An 18,545-nucleotide genomic window follows, 5' to 3' on the forward strand; every position below is an offset into this window, starting at 1 on the left:
GGTATTTTATTGTAAATAATAATATTGCATTCTAGGAATGAGCTGTAATCCATAATGTGTACATTAGTCCTTAAATAACAGGCATTTAGGTCACTATATCATAGTCCTTTAAATGCCTAGGCCAGTGATGTCGCGTCTGTTTTTTAGTCACTTCACAAATCCGTGGGCAAGACAAAAATGGGTTCGACAACATATTGTAGCCGCCGATTGGCTGTAGAGGCTGTCAATTACAGCTTTGGTCCATGCGAATTCGCATCATATTTTACGCCATCGTCTGTTCGCACAGACTGGAGAGGCGCAGGGACGGGCAGGATTCTGTTGTTTTCGCATTGCAAAAGCCTCCCCACATATGTAGTCATTTCGATGCATGTGTTGCTGTAGACCTAATGCTAGAAAACCTAATGGATTAGGCCGCTTTGTCCACGGTAAGCATGTTTTTTGTCTTGAATTTGATGGTGCACCCGCCTCCTTCGCCTCGCTGTAACTGCTCTCTGAATGGGCTACACTGGCGAAAGGTGATAAAAAAAACTGTTGACGAGATTTAACATTGCAGAAAACATCACGCCATGTGTGTTAACTATATTATCTGATTCGGAAGAAACTAGTGATTTCGATAGGTATAACAGAATGAAGGAACCCTGTTATTCTAGGGGTGTTTTGCAATACTGTTAGTCCGGAGGGTTGGTCGATTGCAGTTCTATGGTTGCACTGGGAAAGGATGCGCTGCAGAGTAGCCAAGGCTACAATACACAAATCTGAACTGCTCCGGCGGCCTTCACGGTTTATAAGGGGTTTCTTCCAAATACAATTTATGTTGACTGCACTGAGACGCAATCAATTATCTACAAAAAACGGAATCCAGGTTATCACCATCTGTACATGTAGCCAAATAGTTTGAAATTACTAAAACGAATACATAGAACGTCTTGGTGCAACCTTGTTGCCATTTCACCACACGTTCACAATTACCTAAAGGCTATAGCTTAGTTTTCTGAACAAGACTCAGGAATGCTTTCAACGTATTGCCTTATACACGGGAGTCAGCGATTGATTACAATTACATTGCAAGGAGTTTCATATGGAGTTCACCTGTGTTATATCACTCAGAATTAGAGTAGGGAGTTGCCGATTGGCCGGTGGATTCATGTGCCTATGTAAATCACATTTGGCTTGCGTGATATCGCTCACAGATTTGTCATCGCTTAGACAAATGTAATGAATGCATCACAATGTCTCGCGAGGATTCCCCAGGCTATTTAAACCACCAGGGATAGACGTGATAGAATGCACAACAGTATGCCATTCATAAAAGGTTCTATTCGTTTTGTGTTTTTATCCATTTCTGCAGACCCACTGCATACTGATCATATTTTGTTGTCAATAGAAGCAGCAAGACTTTTTAAATGCATGAAATGCCAAGTTAGAACATTTCATACATCACAATCTATTACATAATTCACATGTAAAAAGTTGCTAACAAAACATTGATCCACCCTATACTTCTGTAGTTTATACCCATCAAAAAAAAACATTCCTTTACAGTACAAAAGAGCCTTCCAATCTCACATAATGCATGTCCTACCACTATGTTTTGAACATCATAATTTCCAGTGGGTTCTGACTCCTGACCATATTGCCCCAACCCACTGGCAGGAGACCTGGAAAGAACTTTGTATTCCAAAGCAGATTCAACATCCACAAATCAGGCAGGACATGACCTGCTAGTGTGGATGTCTGAATAGAAACAGAAATATAGTTTTTCTTTTTCCAATAACGCTATCTTACACCATCACAGCTCTCACAAATGTAAGGGTTTAGGGATTTTGGTTTACTAATGGGATATTCTCAGGCCAGTGCAGTGTGATGCTAAAACACAGCTTATAATAGCCACTCTTTAAATGTGAGCTGTGGGTCAGCTGTGGGCTTTCTGACAACCTTTTTTTCATTCAGTACATGAAGAATGCTTTGAAAGGCTAACACTGCATTGCATTGTGTAGATAATCTTGTGGGCCAATGAAACATGGCCATTGTGTTTCTGTTGATACACTGAATGAACTCAGTTTTCGAAGACAAGCAAATATTGTAGCTATCCAGAGAATGGGGTCCATGTAAAGGGAGAATATATAAGCCTGCGCTAAAGCAAACTTTGTAAGCTCACTGGTAGCTTCCAGAAGCTAGTAAATGGTACACAACTGAAAAACCTTTTTTTGGAGCCATTTCACAGTTAAATGGGTGGTGGGTTGTATTATGTAAGTAAAGTCATACTATATTGAGAGCACTTCAGAGAGATGGGAGTGGGAGGGGTGTCCCTGGTTTGTTTTATTAGGCTGGAGAACAGAATCACCCCATACTTGACAGAGTGACAGGCTTGTAGTTTATTAAATCACATAATGATTTGTGATTAAATAAGCCTGTGCAGATTTAGTTTCCACAGGGTTCAAAAATCAAGAAGAGGGCCGGCGTTGTCCACAAAGGAAACACATTTTGTGTTTTGATCTGATCAAGGACATGGAATTAATCAAGGCCATGACATGTCCTGTTCTTTGGAGTTCAACACTTCCATCATTAGCTGGGTCATCATATTGTAAACACAAAGAAAAGGGTTAGTTATGAATTGGCAAGACAACAATATGGGTACCTATTGCTATAGACTCTGTTTGCTGATGCATGTGACCCCTACCGACGCTTTCTATCCTATGTCCAACATTGATCTTCCAGCCATGTGGGCAGTAGGTCTGGTTTAGTGAACCCTGCTTGTGAAGGTCTTCTGTGATTTGTTAGGCGATTAAAGCACAGGTCATTCAGATTGCAAAAATAAAGCCGCCCACTTCATGAAATTAATTTACCCCGGTACCCATTCCGGTGTGCCGATTAAACAGCAAACCTGATCAAGTGCTCAAGGATCAGGATAGGAGCGAGGACAGGAGCTCAACATGCTCAAAAACCATTTACAGTATGGGAAACATTCTACCAGGACTGTTGACAAAGTCTAATCCAGCGCTGTGCAGACTTTTAAATCAAAGTAAAAGCTTCACGTCCATTAGTCTGGCACCAACTATTGATCATCAATAGTAAACCTCTGCAGATTCAGGCATCTCTATGCTCACCCAGTGTGTGTGGCTATGGATGTGTGTCTGCTTGAGTGTGAAGTGCTTATTATTCCTAGTTACAAAGTCCCAACAAACCCCTACAAAGAGAACACCCCCGTGCCCCTCCTCTCCTCTTGTCCTTGTGCCTTATACTTTTAACAGTGAAACATTTTACAGTGGTGTCCTCATCGGAGGCTCTTCATTATGGCAGTTTGGTCCTCCTCACAGAGGCAAGCTGCTTGTTTGGGTCTGAAAATAGCCTGACTCGCCTCTTTGTTATGCCAAGGTGGTCATGCGATACCCTGCACCACTGAGGGTGAAAACCCCCTCGGCTCTGATGCCACCATCTTTTGGGAGGAATTTTGTGCCTGAGGTTCCACTGGCGAGCAGGCCTGTGCGTCTGTCATGGCACAGTGCTAGGAAGTGCCCCGAGAACTGGACCTGGAGATTGTGCATGTGTGGTTTAGTCGGAGTATGTGTTCGGTCTGAATCAGAGCCTTTCCATATCTCTGAATTTGAGTGGGGCACGTGTAGCTGAAGAGCTAGGTTTTGTGTGACTGGGCTCAGATAACTCCACATACAGTGATTGGTAGATTCAGTCACAGCTCACAGCTCAAGTTGAAATATTGTAGCCTATGAAGCCATTTGAAAATGTTAACAACCTACAGCAGTCCACCTATCTTGAGCATTTAGCTGCAAAGTTATATCTAAATATGTAGAACACTTCACAGTGTAGTCCATCATCTTGCTTTTCCAAAACGTCTGATTTCCGTGTCTTTTCCTGTAACTTTACCCATTACACCCAAATGGATGCAGGCATGGTTCATTCATTCATATGCAAATGTTTATTAAGCCAAAGCACATTATCAACACAGTAGGTCGACAAATAATTACATGTAGACAATGACGAATGCCCTAGTTTCCTGCCATGCTTATTTCAAAGCTCTCCTCGTCAACAAAAAATGTTTTTTTTGTATCCCTATGGGGAAAATGATGACATCACAATCCTCATTTACTCATCATTCCCCATTAAAACAGTTGCAGTGTGAAATGGTATAATACCTAAAGATGCCTCCTAAGAAGGAGCACATACTGTACATATACGGTATGCTGATGGATATGAAAATGTACATAGAGAAAGATTATCCTATCATTTACAGATTACCAGATTTTAATGTCATAAAGGATTATGGTTGAGTAGAGGATTATACAGGAATGGTCATTGTCATATCCTTCTCTCTTTTCATTTCAAACTGTAATGAATCAAATAAATCTGCCTTGTATCTGCAGTGGCTCCGTTGTGCTCTGTGCTAAGCAATGTGGACCCAATAGAGAACTGGACACAGTGACACAACAGCGTCCCATAGGTAAGTGCCAAAGCACCGTAGTAAATGTGTCTGTGCTTGTCTTCCCAGTAGTGGTGGGTGTTTTGACATAAGAAATGTTCAGACTGCAGTTTTAGAAGCTGTACCTTGAAGGAAAACATGCATACATTTTAGGAATGATGCAAATATTCCGCTTTTCAAATAATACGTAAGTTAGCAGTTCTGCTGTAGCCTGTTTTAGCAGCGGTATGTTATAAACAACACATCTGTTAGCGTTTTCTCTGCAGGCTTTCCTGTCCACAGCTTGTAAAGCCTGGCTAGGCTGTGCAGTCCTGGAGGATCACAGTCTCTCTCCTGACTGTTCTGCTTTCGCTGTTACAGCAGCATCTGGGACTAGAACTTGTTTAGAAATCAACACCACCGAGAAAGTGAGGCTTATCCATCCCGTCTGGAATCAGTAGTAGTAATTGGGATTCAGGTTTGCGAATACATTGACAGTATAGGAATGTGTCATTCACTCGCATTATTACCAGTGGCGTCTATGTTGTTCAGGTGCTGGGGTTGTTTTGGCTAGATGCAATAAAGCCAGGTTTTTTTTAGCTGATGAAATACCTAGAAAAGAGACAGCTTGCTGCTGGCACCGTTCCATTACTTTGATAAGGATGTATTGTTGTCATCACTGTCCAGGGGCAAAGACCTTGACCTTCTATTTTCAATCTGCTTTACCAGTCTTGCCATTTCTCACAAGACGAGCCTGTGACTAGTTATGCTGAGCCACTCTGACACAATGGTGTCAGCACCGGTGACCCATTCCTACCCCACCGGGGCTGTGGGTTGAGAACACTGGGTCTGGGGTCTGTGTATTGTCTTCTACTAGGCTTCAACCCGGGGGTGTCAAAGTATGCCCTCAGTAGTGGAAAGCTAGCCAGTGTAGTTCTCCCCGGCCACAGTAGAGGAGGTAAACAAGTTTGAATGAACGTTGTCGCTGAAGTCACCTGGTGGTGATGGAGGATGATGACTCTTCACGTTGCCCAACCGGCTAGGCAGGTTATCCAGTTGCTCAGGGTCTTGGAGTTTAGGGGAGAGCTAGATATCTGGAACATGCATTAGTCTTATTAGTCCCTTCAAGACCGCAACGTTTTTTGAAGCTTAGCTTTAGAGAAGCCAAATCGGTTGTTTCAATGGAGCTCTACCGCCTTAAGGCTGGGAGCTGGGCTGTTTGACTGTTTTTGTTTTCTGATTCTGTGTGTGTGTGAGAGAGATAACTATACAAGCTTCAAATGGTTTATTTATAGTAGGGCCTGGACCTCATGAAACAGACAACAATAAAGTATTTCTGCCATCTCATAAACGCAACTACTGAGCATACATTTTTTTCTCAGACTGTTATATTGCCTGACAAGATTATTAAGATTGTTAAACCTGGATGACATACTTTAAAGAATACCCATAACATTCTTCATACACAAATGTAGTCCTGCTGTAGTTAACGTAATCAAATTAGTCCAGCACAGCTGCTTGACTTGTCATGCTAGGGTGTAATACTGTACACATTACCAATTCATATCAGAGTCTTCTGTATAATCAGTAATGGGATTTGACATGATGTTTTTCATTTCATTCTAACTGGTACAATTTTCTGGTTGGCCCTGGTGTCTCCCCAAGGAAAATTCACCATAATGGAATTTTGAATCGTGGAATGCCTTGAGACTGTTTTCCTTTTGGCTCCTTTCTCATTTCCTTGTCTCTCCTCCACTTTCCTTCCCCTTCGTTTGCTTTCGTGTCCTCTTTCCTCTCCTCTCCTCCCCTGCAGACAGTAGAGAATGGGCTGTGTCCAATGTAAGGATAAAGAAGCAGCCAAACTCACAGACGACAGAGAGACCAGTCTCACCCAGAGCTCGGGGTACCGCTATGGAGCCGACCCCACGCCTCAGCACTACCCCAGCTTTGGGGTCACCACCATCCCCAACTACAACAACTTCCACGCCGCAAGCACACAGGGGGTGACTGTCTTCGGAGGGGTGCACACATCTTCACAGTCCGGGACACTTCGATCCCGTGGAGGGACAGGTGAGAGGTTGGAGTGTGGTTGGGATTTCCTGTTGTTGTTGTAAATGTATGCTATATTAACTAGGATGAGTGTCCATTGGCTGGGAGTTTGTGGGAAAGGCAATGGCCAAAGGCTTTCAGGCTCTCATCAAAAGACACATTTTGGAAGCCTTAACTTCCAATATTGTGCTGAATTGTGTAAATCTGATGAAGGGTAGAGTAACAGGTTTGCAGTCTCTCTCACAGACTTTGTAGATTGGAAAATCTGATATGTGCATAAATGATCAACTCCCCATTGCTTTGATGAAAACTACTTGAGGTGAAATCTGACACAAATCTATGCGCTGCAGAATCAGCACTTCCAACTCTTGAGATTGTTTGTGTGAAAACAAATCTTCTCCAGGGAAGTCTTAGCAAATCAGCATTTTGACATTCTAACATTACTATTTATCGTTCACAAGGGTATTTATCCTTCTGAAGTAAATGTTGCAAGTAGACTTTTCCAAAGGTTAGAGAGGTTACAAATCGCATCTGACTTTAGCTAACTAGTAGGGGAGACATAAGATGTGACATCGTCAGGTGCGGTTGAAGGGTCAGTGGAGCAGTGGAACTAGCATGACTGCATGGGGATTCTTCTTAGCAAATCAGGAAATTCAATCACTCTTCCAGTTCCAGATCTATTGAGGGATATATTGAGACACGGGGAAATATCAAATCACATGTGAGACTTACCATAACCATAAACTGTTCATGGTTGACTGAACAGGAAGCTAGTTTACTTTTTAAAAGCTGTTTTGTGATCAGACTCAAATTACTCTTGGGGACAGCACTCAAAAGCAGCAATTACTCTCAGGACTTTCATCAGCTATGAGATGATATGTTATGTAGGTGATATGCTATGGGAATATACCGATCCCACAGGAAACTCTACTCAGTAACTCAAGCTTATGAAAGTCTGACTGTCTGTTTTCTATGCGTGTCATCCATCTGTCTGTGTCCTGCAGGAGTCACTCTGTTTGTGGCTCTGTACGACTATGAGGCAAGGACAGAGGATGACCTCAGCTTCAGGAAAGGAACCGTTGTGGGGTTGATAAGATAGGGATAGGCTTATTAGAACGTGTGGATCGTCTCTGAGTTTTGAAAAAACAGGATTCCTTTTTCTTTCTCTATCAGTCTCTCTTCAACCCTCTAACCCTGTTCCCTTTTCCTTTCTGGCAGTGAGGGGGATTGGTGGGAGGCTCGTTCTCTCACTACGGGTGGGACTGGTTACATTCCCAGTAATTACGTGGGCTCCAGTGGACTCCATCCAGGCCGAGGAGTGAGTTTTTAATATATGGAGTCCACTGGAGCCACGTAATTACTGGGAATGTAACCAGTCCACCCGTAGTGAGGAGAACGAGCCTCCCACCAATCCCCCTCACTGCCAGAAGGAAAAGGGAACAGGGTTAGAGGGTTGAAGAGAGACTGATAGAGAAAGAAAAAGGAATCCTGTTTTTTCAAAACTCAGAGACGAATCCACACGTTCTAATAAGCCTATCCTATCTTATCAACCCCACAACGGTCCGTACAACCATGATTTCAGAAGATTAATAGAAACCACTAAAGTACTGGAACAAAACACATGTGAAAACAACACTACTTCCCCTTCAGCCCCCACACACACACACACCCCACACACACGCTCTGATGTAACTGTGGGACCATGTGTCTGGGTCAGGGGCCTTCTCACTGTCCATCCAGGACTGGGATGACATCAAAGGAGACCATGTGAAACACTACAAGATCCGCAAGCTGGACAGTGGCGGCTATTACATCACCACCAGGGCCCAGTTTGACACTCTGCAGCAACTGGTGCTTCACTATTCTGGTGAGACTCACTGTGGACCTGTAGAACAGTTACACCACCAGACATAACCAGACGGTCCAGCACACCCAATGAATTGTGGAGTTGAAAGCACCAGTAATATGGGTTTTCTGCTGCCCAAGAGAACTGACTGGCTCTAACTAAGTCAGGAATATGAACAGTATGTTGATGTCCTAAGGCTACAGTAGCACCAGTAAGTTGGCCACAAGGACAAAACGATAGAAAAAGAATTTCAGATGTGTACTTGTTGTCTGCGCTCCGGAATTGTCAATAAAGTGAATGTGTTCTAGCCAGAGCAGCGGGGCTGTGCTGCCGCCTGATCGTGCCCTGCCACAAGGGCATGCCCCGCCTGGCCGACTTGTCCGTCAAAACCAAAGACGTGTGGGAGATCCCGCGGGAGTCGCTGCAGCTCATCAAACGTCTGGGCAACGGGCAGTTTGGAGAGGTCTGGATGGGTATGTATTACTGGCCATGGTAGGCCACCATAGGGTGAAGCCGACCATCTGTATTTTTGTCCTGATTGATAAAGGCTAGTAGTGACCTAAAGCAGACTGCCAGGACTATGAACAACACGGAGAATATGAATCGAAAAAAATTGAATGTAAACAGGACAACATGTATGTATACTAGTGTACAGGTCTGTATCTGATTCACTTTCTTGTTCTACTCTGTTGTAAGCAACGGGTATCTTGATCATGAGTATAATTGGATTCCGGATGTAATGTGTATTTATTTGATTGGAAGGTGGAACATTAGATTAGGAGTTTTTGATTAAATTCAATTCCAAGCGTTGTTGAGATTAAACGTGAAATAAGGCACTGACTGTGTGTCCTAGAGTGTTTTTAAAGTCGTTCTATTCTACGATCAGTCTGGTAGCGTTTCCAATTGTGTTAAAGGGAAAGTTTTTCATGTCACTACTGATTTAAAATAAAGCCTGCGCGTGCCCCTTCACACACACACTCTCCCCCCTCCTGGCAGGCACGTGGAACGGCACCACCAAGGTGGCGGTGAAGACCCTGAAGCCGGGCACCATGTCTCCCGAGTCCTTCCTGGAGGAGGCCCAGATCATGAAGAAGCTGCGTCACGACAAGCTGGTGCAGCTGTACGCCGTGGTGTCGGAGGAGCCCATCTACATCGTCACAGAGTACATGAACAAAGGTGGGGACAGAGATACGGATACTGACCCTCGAGCGCGATCGATCGCTCGCTCCGTTTCTCTCTTTCCCTCATCTCTCACTCTTTGTGGTGTGTGTGTCAGTGTCACGTTTGGCATGTCATAACGAGTCATGGAAACACTCACGCCCATGTTGTCACGATTTAGGCCTGACAGACGTTGTTTGGTTTTGCATTGCTTTTTTCAGTTCCCACAGCGACCGCTCTCAAAGCGCTCCGATCAATTCCTAGCTTGAGCAACGGTTGCTTTCAATTTAGACTCAAATCAAGAGTTTGGCGTTCGCCGGGCAGGTAACCATCTGTGACTATGAGTCTACTCATTACTCTCTCTACTCTCTCTATCTCTCCCTCTCTCTCTCTGTGGACACCAGGGAGTTTGCTTGACTTCCTGAAGGACGGAGAAGGACGAGGACTGAAACTTCCCAACCTGGTAGACATGGCTGCTCAGGTATCTCAGCTCCTCCCAGAAACAGACTGGTTTGATACATAGCACTTCACGCTCAATTGCTAGCAAAGATCTTCTCCTAGATCTCATTACGATTACTACCTCAGCCATCTTGAAAAAAACATCACATGGACTTGACTGAAGTGATCGATCTAACATAATTTCCCAGGTGGCAGCGGGCATGGCGTATATTGAGAGGATGAACTACATCCACAGAGACCTGCGCTCTGCTAACATCCTGGTTGGAGACAGCTTGGTGTGTAAGATCGCTGACTTTGGTCTGGCCAGACTCATAGAGGACAATGAGTACACAGCACGACAAGGTATAAATCCCTTCTACAGTGGTCTGGATTAATGAATGATGATGATTATGATGATTACAACAATGACGGCGACAATGAGCTTACCTGAGCAACGATTTTGGAAGCAACAGTGGGGATGCTGTGTGTAGGAGACATTTGAGTCACTCTCACCTAAGCAAGATCATGTTAATATTAAATGAATCCGGTTCCATTGCATGATTGTAACGGTCGGCCATGGAATCTTTCATGCTCAGTGAAGAACCAGACAATACATTACAGGATATGGAGGAAGACAAGAGGGCAGGTCTCTTTATATCTGTCAGTCACATTGAAGGCACACCCTGACCCAAATGAACTATATTCCCTGAGGTAGCTGACTAAGAGCATACCAGGCAAACCTCCACATCAACTGTCTCCCTTTGAACATGATAAAACTCCTGTTTGTTTCATGTTGTTAGGATTAGGCACAGGAAGAAAATACTGGGAAAAGAATATTACAAAAACTGAATGGGAGTAATAAGAATTTTAATCATAAATTCGAGTGTTATATGTATTGTGTAGACTGTTGAAATGGTGGTGGATGAGGAAAACCAAACAGTACATTGGCCTACTTATTGCTCACTTTCATTCAAAACACCCAGTAGACACAAGTACTATACTGCTGCCCTTTCTAGTGGACTCTTACAGGATGGTTTTCTGATTACTGATTGTTTCCAGGTGCTAAGTTTCCCATTAAATGGACAGCACCGGAGGCTGCTCTCTATGGGAAGTTCACAATCAAGTCAGACGTGTGGTCGTTCGGCATCCTGCTCACAGAGCTGGTCACCAAGGGCAGAGTGCCCTATCCAGGTGTGTGTGTGTGTGCACGACTGTGCACATTTGTGTGTAAGGGTGTGTGTGTGTGCATCGCGTTTCAAGACTGTAAAGATACTTCAATATCACATTGTAATCAACCGAACAATGTTGCCAGCTTGTCTTTCTGTATCCAACCAACCCTAATGATGTGCTGTATCAATCTAGGTATGAACAACCGTGAGGTGCTGGAGCAGGTGGAGCGAGGCTACAGGATGCCCTGCCCCCAGGACTGCCCCATCTCCCTGCATGAGCTCATGGTGCAGTGCTGGAAGAAGGACCCAGAGGAGAGGCCCACGTTCGAGTACCTGCAGGCCTTCCTGGAGGACTACTTCACAGCCACCGAGCCACAGTACCAGCCCGGGGACAACCTCTGAGTGACCCATCCCTACCTGCCCCTGTCTCAACCAGCAGAGGGCGCCATCACCACCACCACCTCCACCATCACCACTCAATCTGTTTGCAGTGAGATGAATGACTTGACAGACTGACAACCTATGTCTGGTACAGGGACCCTAGCCACCGCTGCGATGCAAAGACAACTTAGTATCACTTTCCAACTTCCAGTTCCCTCTGAGATTCTTTCTCGCTTTCTAACCTGACCCGCACCATCTTCCATTGAGAAGGATATGCATTCAGTACTGACCAGACTAAGACCCATCAAAAAGTGCTGTTTGAGGAAGCCTGGATGATACTAGGTTTGAATGGGTGTGGTGGAAGGGATGAGACATGTTGTGTACTTGTATTTAGTGTAAATATAAAATGCTTGTTTACTTATCCCTGTTATTTTTTTTGTTCTGTTTACTTTTATTTCTTTTGATATTTTGGAAATGTGGGGATTTTTTTTCAATCCAGACCACGATTAGTGAGAATTATGGTTTGTAGCGAAGTGTGCTAGTCACAGTTGAAAACGAAAATTGTGATTTTAAGTGTAGGAATGATTCTCGTTTGAAATTGTGCATTGGAATATCCCGGAAACCTCTCTCTGGGAGTCAACCAACCTTTTTTACAAGGTTGATAATGATAACTCTTATTGTCTTCTCAAGGAACTAGATGTATTATAGCACCCGTTCTTGCCTTTTTATGTTTAGTAATACTCCTAAAATGTAAGGGAATGCCTTCATGCTTTCTGAACACAAAATGCCTATATTGCATCATGAACCTCTTTCCTCACCAGACTTGTATGGCACCTGCACTGTCAGTGCCTCCATCTGTATTTGTGCTTCAGCCAATGATTTTGAACCAGCTTAGAGTAACCTTAGTTCATAATAGCATCTTGCTGTTGTGAGGAGGGATTGCAGCCCTTTACACACAGTGACAGATTGTTAGGCCAATTGCTTATAACAATAATATTTTAAATGGTGTATGTTTGTTGCATATTGTAATGGCAGCAGGCTGTGTAAGAATTATGCTTTGAACATACAGTATGTCCTTTGCTTATAAGGCCAAACCAACATAAACTGCCATTTTAATGACTGGAATGAAGGATAAATATTTGTTTCTCAATCATGTGTATTTGGAAATAACATGTTGTGTATGTGAGACCAAACAAGTTAAGTTAATGTCACTGATACTGTCTTTAACCTCAGATGCCTAGCCATAGGTTCTTAACACAGTCCCAAGTAACACTTGTTGTAATGGATCGTGCTCTGACTGACAAGACAACCCAGAATTTGACGCCATCTCTTTTTGAGTATTTACAGGTTTATTATTATTGTTTTGTGGGAAGGAACTGGTCAGAGAATCCATAGTTTTTGCATAATTTATTTAACACCGCCCATTAGATATTTGGGATATGATTTGGTCCCTATGTTATTTATTGTCTTTGTCTCAGTTATACACAACTGGTTTTGAAATAAACAACCTACCATAACTTCCATGGCAACTGGCTCTTTTGTTTTGGTTCTTCTTTGTACCAGCTTTGCACACCGTTTCACCGAGACTGAATTGACTGAATGACTGAATTTCAATGTACCATTGCACAATTTAGTAATATGAGCAGTAAAATATATTGGTCAGGCCTGATACAGAAAAGGTATTCAGACACCTGACAATTTCAGTCATATTACTCAATACTAGTTAGACACAAAAACAAAAAAAGTTAAAAAGTGAAGAAAAAATTACAAATGCTTTAAGAAGAAGAATTACAATAATTAATATTATAAATTCTCAACATGTAACGTTTATATTGCCCGCAAATACAGAAGACAAAAGAAAATCTTGGGTGCCTAGGACTTTTACACAGTAGGCTACTGTATGTATACACACACTAGCAAAGCACTAGATAAATAGCTTTAAATAACATCCAAAAAATCACACTAGCAACAAATAAACTAATGAACCACATTCAATTTAGAATTATTATTTCAAAATTATGATTTAAGTCCCATAACCCTCTAATAACCCTAACAGGTCTCTAGAATTTGTCAACTGGTTTACAGATTACAGCACACAAAGGTTTTGCGCTAAATAAAATACTACCCTAGTAAGTAAGTTAAGTATATTTGTATGGCACCTCTCGCAGATAAAAATCACAAAGTGCTTCACAACAAAATACAATATAACACAACAAATAAAGAATACAGGAGCATTTGAAATAGAAAAACATGACAGACAACCACAACCCCTCAACTAACTAAAAGCCTGCTTGAATAGCAAAGTCTTGAGTTGCTTTTTAAAAGCTTCGACAGAAGTGGCACACCGTAGAAAGGGAGGGCATTCCACAGCCCGCGCCACTGCTCGGAATGATCGATCCTACAGGTAGGATACATGATACACTATTGTAACTAGGGTGTTGTAATAAAACACTTTTACTAATCGATTTTGTGAATGTATTCAGCATAAAATGGCACAGGTGGCTGAGCATTCACAGCAGGGTGGCAGTGGCCGTGGTCTAGTCTGAAGAGGTTCTACATCTGCAAGTTGTGCTGCATGTTCGATCCACATTTCATAAGTAATAATAACCGAGGCAACAGCGAGGAAAATACTCTTGTCTCTAGCATACGTATCATATGTTTTAGAGCATATAGTTATATAGAAAGTACAATTTAAGTTTAATAAGCATTCTTTACTTGCTGTGTGTTCTGTCGACTAATATAAAACACAAAAAAAGCCTGCAACTTGTTTTTCCTCTTTTTCCCCACGTGAGACTGGTGATGGCAGCGGACCGTAAACTACATAAACTTGCAGTGTAGAGTTCAACTGGGATCTCCTTCGCCTCATTGGATGATACACGATTCAAGTATTTGCATACAAACACAGCTTATAATGACACCCTATTCTAACCCGAGAGGAATTTCTCGAAAGGTAAGAGTGTTTTAGGACTGTTTGGGTGTTTATCGGACTTAACATAACTAACTTAACATAATTAACTTAACGTAACTGAACAACTGAAGTTTGCATGCTAACTTTATGTTTTAAAGGACACTGAGTCAGAACAATGGAGGCTCACTCCTACTGACAGGTGTTGCAGTATTTGAATCCTTAACGATATAGTATGGTATTTTACTCAACAACTGTTTTGACTGTTTTTAATGTTTTATTGAATGTTATTAACTGTTTTTAAATCTTGTTTTTCTTTTGCATTATGTTTTGATGCTTTTAATGGTTTTATGTGAAGCACTTTGAATTGCCTTGTTGTTGAAATGTGCTATACAAATGAACTTGCCTTGATAGTATAGGTAAACCTTTTTCTTGGTGATCCAGGCAAGAACATCCACATCCTGTTTAGGTGTGACTACACTAGACTTTTAGAATTGTGAATATGAAGAACTATATTGCTTGCTATTGTAACGGGTGTGAATCCGTGAAACTCACTCCTCAACTATATAACAGGCCACCTTCGTCAATGAAGAGCTGGTTTTTTGTTGGCGTAGCTGGTAGTGGTCGCGCTTGGCAAGTCAGAGGTAGCATGTTCGAGCCCAGCAAGTGGTGAACATCGGTCCGTAGACCTTGTGATAGAGTGTGGCCACGTCTGTTACATACCTGTCACACTATCATTGTTTTATTATTAGAACCTTGTTACCATGTCCCAAAATAATTTGCCAGGATTTTTACATTGCTGCATTTACTGGTCCCTTTTACAGGTTTCTGTTCCCATCAAAACATTGGCATCAAGATGGAGAAGTACTATTTCAACTCAAAGTTAAACGTTTTTTGTAATTCAAACAAATGTGCAGAAGTTGGTGGACACAATATAACCTCGGCTGTGCAAGCAAACCAATTGCCCCGGACCTGTGCTTATGCTGTTGCAGGCTGTTATAGGGCTTGGGAACATCACAATCCATCTATACACACAAACAAAACAGTATGCATGGGTCCATGCGCTCACAGAGAGCCCCCGATACCAGGACAGTCTGCTCCCCCTCCACAGCAACTGAAACAGACTGAAGCACAAAGGAGAGTGATGAGTCATGATAATATGCCTCAGCTTCACAGAGAACACCCAGAAGATCATGTTACTGGAGCTGGTGGCAAGAACAGACAGGTACAACAAGGAAGGTCATGGGGGAACTGCGTGGTTGGTGCTCTTGGTCAGGCTGAGCCCTCAGGACAGCCCAGGCAGGACACAGAGTCTGTGGGCCAACAACATGGAGACATGGAGGTGGATCTGGATCCTCCCTTACCACTCAGGTCTGATGTTGGCTATCAGTATCACCTGCAACCCTACTGTTCTACTCCATACCACCACTCTGACCCCTACGGTAAGGACCTGCCACATATGTGGACTAATATATGAATTATATAACAGTTAAAGGTTTTTTCTTTTTTTCTTTTCTTGTTTTGCATCTAAAATATCACATTTGTGTTTCGTAATGTATATTGGGGCTCCCCAACCCTGTTTCTGGAGAACGTCAGCCCGGTATGTGGCAAATACAGTGAATCAGCTTGTCAAACAGCTTCTATGAATAATTAAGTTTGCTTTATTACATTTAGATGGAAAAAACCTACTGGACGACGTCTAGAAACAGACAAATGTTGAATGGATTACACATATGAATGACAAATGTTATCAGCTTAAATAACGTTTGCCTATAGGCTGCCATACCATTGATGCTAGGTTGTATCCCCCTGCTGCGGGTGGGTGGAGGGAAGCTGAGGAGCAGGTTTATAACTATCCACCCCACCACTGTCCCTGGCCCACTCCCTATCCACACAATAGAGGCCAGCCTGGCCCGCAAGCCTGGTAAGTTGAGCCGTGGGGGTGAGAGACAGGAAGGAGGAGGAGGAGGCAGGAGGAATGCTCCTGTCAAGATATTTGCATATTCTCCAGCTCAGAATGTCATGTAGAAATGGAATGCAAATGTCTACACATTCTTATCCTTCTTATCTTATCCTCACATCCTATTCCTTTAAGGTCACAATATGTTGCTTGCTTTACCTCTAAGGGTTCCACAGCTTCAGGGAAACTCTGAGAGTTATGGCCTTCTGAGATCCAGTTACTCAATCAACATGCCACAGTACTCCACTCCCCCTGTAGAGGGCGTGTTTCAGGTCAGCGTCAAGAACCTGGCGGCACAGGAGGAGTCAAGCCCTTCAGGGGGGGCTGCAGGGGGCATGTCTGATCCTTTGGAAAAGAGGAGGACAATCAGTCTGCCTGACGAATGTCGTGAGTCACCACATAAGAATGCATACCTGTATCACGGTTTCCCCTGTTGTCATGGAGATAAGATGAAGTTTGATTTAATTGACACTCAACCTTGAATGACTTCTTTGTTAAAATACTTGTGTGTTGTTATGACATGTTTTGAACATTTACTAGTCAATTTTTTTGCCCAGGAAACATTTTTGTGACCTATTCTGAGGATGCATCTTCAGAAATGGTTCCTTTTGTAGAATACCTAACAAATCAAGGCTTCCGATCAGAGGTGAGGTTTTTTTCTCACAGTCAAGAGTTTTCTTTTGACAATCAATTCAGAAGAGGTGTCATTCTATTCTATTGTCATAATGTTCCATCCAAAATTATTTATCTGATTTTCACAGATTGACATATTTGATAACCCCATCAGACGTATGGACATCAACAAGTGGATGGACAGCTACCTAAAAGATGTAAGTTAACAGGATGCAGTTGATTGATTAGGTCTGTCATATTCTGTAATATTCTGTAGTTTTGTATCTTTTTCCTACTCCTGACAGATATGTCAGGTGTAGTGGTCATGTAAGAAATCTGTATCTATGCTTTTTATTACAGCAATCAGTGATTATTATTATTGCCATCAGTCCCAAGTACAAGGCCCATACTGAGGGCTCAGGTGTGGACAGACATGGACTACACACCAAGTACATTTACTCTATGGTGAGAGAATCTTTTTTTGTGTTAGTGTTCATTCAATCAAAATATACTGAACACTTAGTGGTGCTGAGAAACCAAACGGTTGAAATGTGTTTTGTTGTTGTCTCAAGGTATCATTGTTGGGTTTGTCACATAGATGCAGAATGAGTTTATTCAACAAGGAAGCCTGAATTACAGATTTGTCCCTGTCCTTTTCCTCAATGCAACTCTGGTAAGAAGAGTCAAAAGCTGACTTTCTAATTGATAAATGATCAAATAGCAAGTGTTACTTTTCTGTCTGTCTTTCCTTCTTTCATTACTGTTAAGCCTTTCTCTCTTTTATCTCTGTCTTACTTGTTGTACTCTCTCTCTCTCTCTCTCTCTCTCTCTCTCTCTCTCTCTCTCTATCTCTCACACACACACACACACATACACTCTTTCAGAAGCATGTCCCAGGCTGGCTTCAGAACACACATGTGTACCGCTGGCCCCAGGACACAGAGGACCTCCTTCTGCGCCTGCTACGAGAGGAACGCTACGTCGCCCCTCCGGTCCCCATGGAACTCACCCTCATCATCAGGCCTGTGGTCTCTGGCAGCCATGTCACCCTCTAAACATCTGTAGCTCAAACCACTGTGAATACGTGCGTATGTGTGTTTGAATGGCTGTAAATCATACAGATGGCCTTGGGGAGTATTGTGACATGCTTGATTGATTATGTCTGCTAGAATCAATCACCCATGTGGTAAGAAAGGGGACTGAGTGTCTGTTACATTCACAGGATCATGCTTTCATTTACTTACCTGCTATTTGATTATCGTTGTGAAATGCATTTCCTCTCCTTTTTGTATTTTTGTTGAATAAATAAAGATTCAAAAGATTTTAGTTCTTTTTAATACAGCTGTGTTGTGATTTTTCAGTTCATGACCTTTTTGTTCGGCAACACAGTGCTCATGGTCTTTTCATTTTATTAGAGACTAGAAGAGTTGACAGAATTCCCTGAGGTCTGGCACATTGTTCCTAGCATGGCAAGACAGGCAGTATTTACGGTGTAATGTAGTCTATGTATCTGAAGGTTAATACCTTTGGGATGCAGTTAGTGTGAGAACACACATTGTAATTTCTATTTTTTGGGTCACACATTCTGACGGCCGTCAGAAATGGTGACCTCT

The 18,545-nt window shown here is 42.6% G+C and overlaps 2 protein-coding genes across 4 annotated transcripts; both read left to right on the forward strand.

Annotated features, from left to right (window-relative positions):
- The first annotated feature begins 282 nt into the window (after positions 1 to 282).
- Positions 283 to 12,963, forward strand: fyna (FYN proto-oncogene, Src family tyrosine kinase a). Its single transcript, XM_047018378.1, is given in 13 exon segments — positions 283 to 425; positions 4,380 to 4,456; positions 6,228 to 6,484; positions 7,468 to 7,582; positions 7,682 to 7,751; positions 7,753 to 7,785; positions 8,069 to 8,330; positions 8,618 to 8,782; positions 9,306 to 9,485; positions 9,872 to 9,948; positions 10,115 to 10,268; positions 10,965 to 11,096; positions 11,268 to 12,963. Coding segments are annotated over 11 exon segments (1,644 nt in total). The 5' UTR covers positions 283 to 425; positions 4,380 to 4,456; positions 6,228 to 6,237; the 3' UTR covers positions 11,477 to 12,963.
- Positions 12,964 to 13,801: 838 nt separating this feature from the next.
- traf3ip2a (TRAF3 interacting protein 2a) lies at positions 13,802 to 18,234 on the forward strand. Of its 3 annotated transcripts, XM_047015547.1 has the most exons (11): positions 13,802 to 13,859; positions 13,939 to 14,052; positions 14,248 to 14,405; positions 15,185 to 15,802; positions 16,137 to 16,284; positions 16,487 to 16,707; positions 16,878 to 16,966; positions 17,082 to 17,150; positions 17,293 to 17,397; positions 17,531 to 17,605; positions 17,817 to 18,234. In XM_047015547.1, the coding sequence occupies exons 4-11, from the start codon at positions 15,217 to 15,219 to the stop codon at positions 17,985 to 17,987; spliced, it is 1,464 nt and encodes a 487-aa protein (XP_046871503.1). In that variant the 5' UTR covers positions 13,802 to 13,859; positions 13,939 to 14,052; positions 14,248 to 14,405; positions 15,185 to 15,216; the 3' UTR covers positions 17,988 to 18,234. The 3 variants fall into 3 exon arrangements, with proteins under 3 accessions (XP_046871503.1, XP_046871520.1, XP_046871512.1); XM_047015564.1 differs by lacking the exon at positions 17,817 to 18,234 and having other exon boundaries at positions 17,505 to 17,596; XM_047015556.1 differs by lacking the exons at positions 13,802 to 13,859; positions 13,939 to 14,052 and having other exon boundaries at positions 14,100 to 14,405; positions 17,817 to 18,233.
- Positions 18,235 to 18,545: the final 311 nt, after the last annotated feature.

Source organism: Hypomesus transpacificus, chromosome 3, assembly GCF_021917145.1.
Source record: "Hypomesus transpacificus isolate Combined female chromosome 3, fHypTra1, whole genome shotgun sequence".
In the NCBI taxonomy this organism is placed as follows: domain Eukaryota; kingdom Metazoa; phylum Chordata; class Actinopteri; order Osmeriformes; family Osmeridae; genus Hypomesus; species Hypomesus transpacificus.

Coding starts and splice junctions, on each gene's coding strand:
- traf3ip2a (XM_047015547.1), top strand. CDS start 15,217: ATGGAGAAGTACTATTTCAACTCAAAGTTAAACGTTTTTTGTAATTCA. Junction 15,803..16,136: donor CCACCACTCTGACCCCTACG/GTAAGGACCTGC, acceptor GTTTGCCTATAG/GCTGCCATACCATTGATGCT. Junction 16,708..16,877: donor CAGTCTGCCTGACGAATGTC/GTGAGTCACCAC, acceptor TTTTTTGCCCAG/GAAACATTTTTGTGACCTAT.